The sequence below is a fragment of the Atta colombica genome, unplaced genomic scaffold (genome assembly GCF_001594045.1).
Source record: "Atta colombica isolate Treedump-2 unplaced genomic scaffold, Acol1.0 scaffold90, whole genome shotgun sequence".
Classification (NCBI taxonomy): domain Eukaryota; kingdom Metazoa; phylum Arthropoda; class Insecta; order Hymenoptera; family Formicidae; genus Atta; species Atta colombica.
The window spans coordinates 18,242-27,937 of record NW_017259584.1 but is presented as its reverse complement, the minus strand read 5'-3'; the positions used below and the strand labels follow the sequence as shown (position 1 = coordinate 27,937).

General features: G+C 30.9%; 1 protein-coding gene across 1 annotated transcript in view; it reads left to right on the top strand.

The window, feature by feature from the left end:
* Positions 1 to 5,342: 5,342 nt before the first annotated feature.
* Positions 5,343 to 9,696, top strand: part of LOC108693518 (protein FAN-like) — a 6,151-nt gene continuing 1,797 nt past the window's right edge. Inside the window, exons 1-12 of the mRNA XM_018202524.1 lie at positions 5,343 to 5,408; positions 5,971 to 6,204; positions 6,378 to 6,570; positions 6,657 to 6,842; positions 6,962 to 7,033; positions 7,125 to 7,333; positions 7,420 to 7,582; positions 7,944 to 8,098; positions 8,372 to 8,550; positions 8,852 to 8,983; positions 9,118 to 9,324; positions 9,427 to 9,696. The exon at positions 9,427 to 9,696 is cut by the window's right edge and continues 3 nt beyond it. Of these exons, the coding sequence (XP_018058013.1) occupies positions 5,392 to 5,408; positions 5,971 to 6,204; positions 6,378 to 6,570; positions 6,657 to 6,842; positions 6,962 to 7,033; positions 7,125 to 7,333; positions 7,420 to 7,582; positions 7,944 to 8,098; positions 8,372 to 8,550; positions 8,852 to 8,983; positions 9,118 to 9,324; positions 9,427 to 9,696 (2,017 nt within the window). The 5' untranslated portion in view covers positions 5,343 to 5,391. The remainder of the gene's footprint in view (positions 5,409 to 5,970; positions 6,205 to 6,377; positions 6,571 to 6,656; positions 6,843 to 6,961; positions 7,034 to 7,124; positions 7,334 to 7,419; positions 7,583 to 7,943; positions 8,099 to 8,371; positions 8,551 to 8,851; positions 8,984 to 9,117; positions 9,325 to 9,426) is intronic.

Sequence of the window (9,696 nt, the reverse complement as noted above, 5' to 3'; positions counted from 1 at the left end):
ATTTTTATATAAAAAAAATTTATTAGAATAAATATATATCATTAGAGCAATTAGTATTATTTCAGCTAATAAAACTATTATTTTACTAATTTTTTATTAATAATTTATATTAATAGTATTATTAAAAACAAGTTATTATTTGTACATTACTACTATATTTAACATTAATTATATTTTTTTTATATGTTCCGCCTCTTTCACAACATCTTTGAATAGATATGGTACAACTATACATCCACTAGCATTATAGGTATTCATAGTTTTTCGAAGGAGCAGTTCCCGTACGATCACAGAAATAAAGCAAGGTAAATGGAGGTTCGAATTTGGGCTCTACGCGAGCTTATACTATAATTTCAATGTACATGCATTAACATATCAAAAAATAAAACTCCGACTAAATACAGCATAAAACGATGCGACGAAGTGTGTCTCGAAGCGTAATTAAATAGAAACATCGTATAATAAAGCAAGCGGAAAGGTATCGCGACGATCAACATACGCTTTGTATAATGCTCTAATTAATTACATCGCTTAACATATCTATAATTAAAACGTATTAAAACGTATTTAATCGTGCTAAATAACGCAATTTATAATGATAAAAAATGTATAAGGAAACTAAAATAACATTTTTGGATAATGTAGGCGCGATGCGGCGAAACACATAGAATCGCCATGCCAGGCTGTGCTAGGCAATGAAGCGTTACTTCTCTCTCCCTGCGCACCGCCGCCGCTCGAGTGGGCCGTCCTACGAATTCGCGCGGCGCGGCTTAATCGCATATTAGCTTAGACATTTCCTTTTCTAATTCGAAAACTACAGCGAGTATCTCAAAATAGTATAAGAATTTTTTGTTCCCTTTGATCCATTCTCCGCCCCCAATGTGGTTCGTACCCATCTTATGAGACACCCTGTATATTTATATTTTATATGCCACGAAAAAATAGCCAATTTTAATAAATATTTAGTTGACGGGATTGAACTAAATATTTAAAAATAAAATTAAAATTGACTTCATTTTTTCTCAGTATATATAATTGATAATTATTATACATATTTAATTTTTAAACCAGGCTTGTCCAAATTGAGCTCCGGAGCCAAAACGCAAAAAAATTCAATGTGAGTAAGATTTCGAGAACAATAAAGTGTTGATACTTCTTGAATCTGAATGATACTCATCAACATTTTTTACTGTCCTCGAAATCTTATGATCCACATGCGTTCTCTCTCGTTTCACGCCTGCGTATAAAGTGTACCTCTGAGAGAGGAGATCGAAAGCACAAAGAAGCTCGGCGGGCTAACCTGGCTAACAACAATTCCGAGACGAAATATGTCTGTTCTAGTTTGCAATCATCATGAGACTCTCACAGAACATATAGACTCTTTTCATCGATCTGACTGTAAGCTGCTAGGGGCTGCGCACAATAAAAGGAATAGGGAACAGAGAATAAGAATTTCAACCTATCAGAAATTATGTATTCCACAATACATTCTGATAGATTGAAATTTTTATTCTCTGTTCTCTATTCCCTTTTTTTTATTGTGCGGAGCCCCTTACATTTCAGTTCCTCGTTTTCTCTTTCCATCCCCTCTCTCACAGAGGTACACTTTATATGCATGCGCAAAAGAGAGAATGGATCGAGTAGAATGAGGGCTTTTCTAAATGAGGGCTACCCCTACTCCTGAAATTTCTGATAATGTTCGGTCTAGAGATACTATTGGCTCCTGCACATAGAACGCGACAACGCTTGTCGCGCGGCGGAAATTGGCGCGACAGCCAATCAACATCTGGCTTACTCGGAAATAATAGATATACAATTTCCACCGCGCGACAAGAGTTGAATTCAATCCAACTTTCGTCGCGCGGCAGAAATAGTATTATATCATTTCGAGAAGTTCTGCAAGGTGAGGCTGATTTAAAAACATACCAATTAATACATTAATAAATTAAACTGTACTAATTAATAAAATTAATGAATAAAAAGTACATTTGTACACAATAATAAAAATACCTTTGTATTAGAAAGACAGGTTATTTTAAAAGACATTACAAATAATATGTTTTACTAATATGTATATACGCAATTATAACTGTACACTAAAAATGTATAATATAGGGTGTTAAAAAAAAACCATTCAGCATTTATATAATAGATAGTAGACACTATACTAAGTAGACACTATACTAATTGGGATAAGTATTAAGAGTAAACAAATTAGTTCGGTCCGCTTTTTTGCATTTATTTCAAAACAAAATGAATGAACAGATCAATTAAAGTATTGTCCATCGCTGCCTACTATTTTTTCCCATCTCTCAGGCAATTTTCGAATTCCATCTCGAAAAAATGACTCGTTTTTGGAGGCGATCCAATTTTGGAGCCAATTTTCGATTTCTGCGAAAGAACTGACTTGCTGCATCCTTTGGAACAACCAGAAATCAGAAGGAGCAATATCCGGAGAATACGGCGGATGCGGTAAAACATCCCATTTGAGCATTTCCAAATATTTTTTTACGACTTTAGCGACATGAAGCCGAACGTTGAAGAAGAATAACTTTATCATATCTTTGCTCGTATTTCGGCTGTTTTTCTTGCAATGGCTCAAACGAATCAATTGTAGCCGATACCGATCGCCCATAATGGAATCGGTTTCAGCAGTTCATAGTAAACAAGACTTTTGATTCCATCAGATACAGAGCATGATCTGAACCATAAATGTTCGGCCGTGGAATTAAGGTTGATGTTGTTGAGGTTGATGGCAACGATTGACCGAGCTTATTTTTTCTTCTTGGGGTTGTCATAGAATATCCACTTCTCATCTCCAGTCAGAATCCGATGCAAAAAATCTTTTCTCTTTAATACAAAATTCGTTAATACAAAATTCGACATTTCAAACACAGTAAAAATCAATGTTACAATCAAATCAAGGTTTGTGTATAAAACTCAAAGCGATATAAACTGAATATTATTAGCAGATGTTTAACCTCTCTGAAACCGCCAAAATCAGCTGTCACTATGAACCATTTCACAACAGCTGGAGCTATCTTTAGGGAAACGGACCGAACTAATTTGTACTCCCAATACAAAAATATTTATATCTCAGAAATAGTTGAATTTTTAACCTATTCACTAAAGATTTTTGTTGACAGTTGATTTTGGAGTGTTAACCAAGCAGCATTTGCGGGAGGTTTTGATTTTCTGCTTTAATTGGAAGAAAAGTGCGGCTGAAGCCCATCGAATGCTTGTCGCAGTTTATGGTGACACTGATATATCATGTAGGGAATGGTTTTTTTTCGACGTTTCAAGGATGGAGATTTCAGCGTTGAAGACAAGCCTCGCTCTGGACAGCCAAAAAAATTCGAAAACAAAGAATTAGAAGCATTACTCGAAGACGATCAGAGTCAAACGCAAGAGGAGCTTGCAGAATCATTAGGAGTCAACTCAACAAGCCGTTTCTGTACGATTGAGAGTCATGGGAATGATTCAAAAACAAGGAAATTGAGTGCCTTGAACTGAAACCGAGAGACATTGAAAAGCGATTTTTTACTTGCGAACAGCTGATTCAAAGACAACAAAGAAAAGATTTTTTGCATCGGATTGTGACTGAAGATGAGAAGTGGATATTCTATGACAATCCCAAGAAGAAAAAATACTGCGTTAAGTTCAATCGTTGCTATCGACCTCAATATCAACACCACGGCCGAACATTCATGGTTCGAAGATCATGTATCTGGTGGGACCAAAAGGATCTTGTTTATTATGAGCTGCTGAAATCTGGCGATTCCATTACGGAGGATCGGTGTCGGTTACAATTCGTTTAAGCCATGCATTGCGAGAAAAACGGCCGGAATACGAGCAAAGACATGATAAAGTTATTTTTCTTCATGACAATGCTCGGCCTCATATCGCTAAAGTCATAAAAAAATATTTAGAAACGTTCAAATGTTGGGATGTTTTACCGCTGTATTCTCCGGACATTGCTCCTTCTGATTATTCCTTCTGGTTGTTCCGAAGGATGTAGCAAGTCACCGGTTTACTTCTTTTGCAGAAATTGAAAATTAGCTCCAAAATTGGATCGCCTCCAAAGACGAATCATTTTTTCGAGATGGAATTCGAAAATTATCTGAGAGATGAGAAAAAGTAGTAGTAAGCAGCGATGGCAATACTTTAATTGATCTGTTCATTCATTTTATTTTGAAATAAATGCACAAAAAAACGGACCGAACTAATTTGTACTCTCAATATGTTAGCATCATGAATGACTTACTATATTTACAGAAGGTATTCCATATGTCCTTTCGTTTCCGTATATGTTTAGCATATAAAGTATGTATCGAAATTGAATGAAGACATACATACAGAACACAGTTTATAAACACTAAGGTAAACATTGCATGCGACACGTAGAAGCCAGTAAGTCATTCATGATGCTAACATATAAAAATGTTTATATCTCAGAAAGGATTGAGCTTTTGACTTTATGTTCATTAAAGTTTTTTTACTCAATATGATATGTACTATCTATCATATATATGTTGAATAGTTTTTTTAACACTATATAATATTTCCCTATATAAACTTATTTCGTTATATCACTTTTTTCATTAATAATTAATTTTCTCACTATTCACTGAAAACTGGACACCGCTTTTTTACTTTCTTTAATAAGTCTCTTGCATAACTGTGCATAACACTATTTTATTTTTCCCTCCAAATACATTTCTATCATAAACGAGACTCAATTTCAACGAAAATGATGAATAACTAAACAGTTCACTCTGGGCGGAATTAGATAACTCTAGGTGCATTTTTGTTATAATATACACAACATAATCTATAGCTTAGCAATCACATAACTGACTTTCTGTTGCACTTCTTTCTATTTTTCAATAGCGCTTTCTTTTTTTAAATGTCATTAAATACCCAATGGACAGATATCTTGGATGTGTTCCAAAATTCACTGCCAATGCTGAAAATGTATAGTATACGCTACGTAAACTATAGCTTTTCAACGCTGGCAGTGAATTTTGGAACACATCCAAGATGTCTGTCCATTGGGTATTTAATGGCATTTAAAAAAAGAAAGCGCTATTGAAAAATAGAAAGAAATGCGACAGAAAGTCAATTACGTGATTGCTAAGCTATAGATTATGTTGCGTATATTATAACAAAAATGCACCTAGAGTTATCTAATTCCTGAACGCCCAGAGTGAACTGTTCAGTTATTCATCATTTTCGTTGAAATTGAGTCATGTTTTGTTAAAATTAAACCGAGTGTTCACATTCACTTATATAATAATAAAAGTTCTCTGTTAATTTTCCTTATTGCTCTTATATCACAGTAATTTATTATATATTAATTATTATAATATATGTATTGTTTACTCTTATTCGATGATGGAGAAGGAAAGGTACGCAGAATATTAACAAGTTTTTAATAGATAATGAGAAAGCTACTCGCGAAACTGAAATTTGTATAACTTGTATAAATTTGTATAACTATTTTTTATATGAAAAAATTATACTGAAGAAATTATATTTGAAGAAAAATTGCGAGATTATACTAAGTTAAAATTTTTATTTTAAGTGTTATCTTTTAGGTTAAAATTTTTGTGAATAAATAATATGAATATAAATAGAAAATTAGATAATTGTTTACTTCTCCGACGTCACCTCAGAAATATTCTAATTCTACGTAATTTTAACTTAATACGTAATTTGATAAATGTTTGATCTTTGACAAACATACTGATCTTTTAGATTTCTTAATTTTAAAACATTATTTATACTTATAATATTTGAAATTAAAATGTTTTAAACCTATTAACAAGATACTTAAATCATTAGTCAGTTAGTTCTTTTATAATGTTGAATAATCATTTTAAACCTTTTTATATAAAATAAAAAAATCAAACGAGTATATTTTTATGAAAATGTAAGAGACAATGTAAAATTCAAAAATTTTTTTTACAGGTTTACAATGCTTCTTTTAGAACCGGGAGAAATATTTTTTGAAGATTATAGTGTTCAAATGAAAAAATTAGACATTCAATTTTCTAAAGATAATAAGTGGATGGAGGGAAGATTGAAATTATGTTCAAAATCTTTAGTATTTGTAAATAAAGATATTAATCAGCCATTAATTAAACTTCAACTTAAAGAAACTACATCAATCGAGCAGTGTACATTAAGCAATGATATAGTAAGGTAAATATGTTTTAAATAAATATTTTTAATATAGCTATGAAAAAAATGTAACTGACAAAGAAAAATGCATAAAAAAAGAGAATAAAAAAAACAGATTAGTGTTTTTGTCTAATTCTTTTTATTTTGATATTGTTACAATTATTTATTCATTTATATGCTTAACTATGTTGCAGTAATATACTATCAATAGAATGTAAGCAACACGTGGAAATGTTGGAGAAAAATATATTAGCACCGTATAGATTTATACATCAGAATACTATATTCCACTTTTGTTTTAATTATGCAAAAGTAGAAGATTGTCTTTCACAGATCCTACAATTGCATAGAGCAGCAAGTTTAATAACTATAGAACAAAATGCTATGGTAATACTCTTTTATTTACCAGATAATGTGTTTTAAAAGAAGTAGTAAATATTAAAGTTATTTTAATAATGCTTTTAATTTTTAAGATTATGGCTATTGTACACTCTAGACAATCACGTGTATCGTTTGATACATCATGGCTTGAAGATCTATATGAACAAGTGATTTTGGAAACACAAGCAAATAAAGTTTTACCACTTGTAATAAATCCAGGCAGAGTATTATTGACCAACTCGAGGATCTATTTCCAACCTTATAATAATATGGATCAAGTAATTATTTAATTTCTTTCACATTATGCTACAAATAGAATATTTTGTCTTTTGGGAGTCTTGCTTTTTTTATAAACTGAAGAGAAACTATCGTGCATTATAACATATTTGATTTTTAGCATCCTGTTCTAAAGATTCAACTGAAAGATATACGAAATGTTATAAAAAGAAGATTTTTATTGCGACAAGTGGTAAATATTTTATAATCTGTAATATTCTACTTTATATAATTTTAATAGAATTTTATTATAAAGAGGAATTATATTGATAATTCGTTTGCAGGGTCTAGAAATTAAATGGATAAGACAAACTGATAGCAAAATTAAACATTTATTTTTATCATTTCAAAATCAAGATGGCAGAGACAAACTATATGAAAATTTACTTAAACAATCGGCGGTTTCTCTTGAAACTGTACCACAAAATCAAATGACAATGAGATGGCAAAATAGATCTTTATCGAATTATGATTACATTTTATATATAAATAGGTAATTGTTAGGATTTTAAAGTTAATTATTGTTGATAACAAATATTATGTGAAGGAATATATTTAAATTATATCACTTTGTTTCAGTTTGGCAGATAGAACATTTCATGATTTGACCCAATATCCAGTGTTGCCTTGGATTATACAAGACTATACTTCTTCTATGTTAAATTTAAATGATGTTAATGTTTACAGAGATCTTTCAAAACCTATTGGCGCATTAAATCCTATTCGTCTAGAGAGACTAAAGGTGTGTGTGTGTGTGTGTGTGTGTGTGTGTGTGTGTGTGTGTGTGTGCATGGGTGCGTGCGTGCGTGCGTGCGTGCGTGCGTGCGTGTGTGTGTGTGTGTGTGTGTGTGTGTGTGTGTTGGATTCCTATTAAATATTCATAACACAGTATACGCACGTACAAAACATTCTAAAATTTTTTTACAATACTTTCAAGCACTCATCAATTATTTCTTATTTATTAATTAATCTATAATTTTCAATAAGTATTATTAATATTTTAATTGAATCAATTTTTCCACTCCATTTGTGCATCATTTCTCATTTTTTATAAAATACATTAAAAGAACCAATATTTTTTTCATATACCTATATTATTATAGGAACGATATTCGGAAATGTCTGATCCGAAGTTTTTATATGGTTCTCATTATAGTGCACCAGGTTTTGTTCTGTTTTACCTAGTACGGAAATACCCTCAGTATATGCTCTGTCTTCAAAACGGAAGATTTGATCATCCAGATAGAATGTTCAACAGGTATATGTCATACTTTTTCATTTAATTTTTTTCGATATTTATTTACTTTTAAAATTATATTAATAAATTGTAATAGCAACGTTCATTTATGCACGAAAAAAAATTGATTATGCTAGAAACACTGTAATTTAAGGAAAATGGATTATGTATTTATTTCGTAAGAAAAGGCAGAAATAAGAAATATTTCAAATATTGTAAAAAATACATAATTACTCTGTCAAATGTGCAGAAACGATTTTATGTTTCACTTTTACGAACAAAAACACCTAACAGTATAGCTGACGTGTGGAAAAATGTTTTGGTGAATATGTCTGACTTTAAAGAACTGATACCGGAGTTTTATGACACAAACAACGATGGTGACTTTCTAATGAATAATTATGGTATTGACTTTGGCTATCGACATGATGGTACAAAAATAGGCGATGTACAACTACCTCCTTGGGCAAAAGGTAAGATGAGATATTTAATTATAATTATCATTAATCATTTAAATTAACGATTAATCGCCATTGTTTGTATATTTTTAAAAATAGATAAAACGTTTTACTCTAAGAAGTACTTTATTCATTAACAATGTTTTTGAAGTATTTCTTATGGCAAACAGTTACAAAGTAACTATCAATTCTGCATCATATTTATATGTGATCAATTGTATGATTATAATTATAATATTATAAATATTTAACATTTAAGATAAAAAATTAATATTAACTGGATTAAATTAATATTATATTATACATATTACTCTAGGACCAGCCGATTTTGTACAACAATTGAGAAATGCCTTAGAAAGCGATTACGTTTCTCAAAATCTTCATCATTGGATTGACCTAATTTTTGGATATAAACAAAGAGGAATTGAAGCTGATAAGGCTGACAATGGTAATTCAATTTTTTGTATTTTTTTATAATATATTACTGCAGAAATAAAAGAAATTACAATATTCATTTAAAGTATTGTTAAAATTTATGATTGTTTTTAAAATTTCTACAATATATATTTGCTTTCTTTGTAGTATTTTTCCATTTGTGTTATGAAGGAGCAGTTGATTTAGATACTATACGTGATATAAATGACAGACATGGTCTCGAGGTGCAAATAATGGAGTTTGGGCAGATACCAAAACAAGTTTTCACTTTACCTCACCCCAAACGTTTGACATTAGCACCAAATTTATTATACAGTGAAACATTATTGACTTCACCAGACACGATAACTTCAGGTATTATGTCTTACATAATACTTTTTTCTTAGCTATTCATACAAATGCGCATGTATACATGGATATAGTACAGCATATTAAATATTATTGTTAATTTTCCAGATAATGCATGTGTAAACAAAAAATCAATTAATTTTACTGAATTAGTAATGTTTCAAGCACATAAAGACTGTGTCACCAGTATTGTACGAAAAAATAAAACGAGTAATGAAATTATATCAGTAGGACAAGATGGAACGCTTAAATTGTATAACATAAATGAGAAGAAATTGACACGTAGTGTTATCTTGTCCTCGTTGTCACTGTCATCTTGTATCTCATACTGTACGCTATCGCAACGAAACATTCTTGTAGCGGGATCATGGGACAATA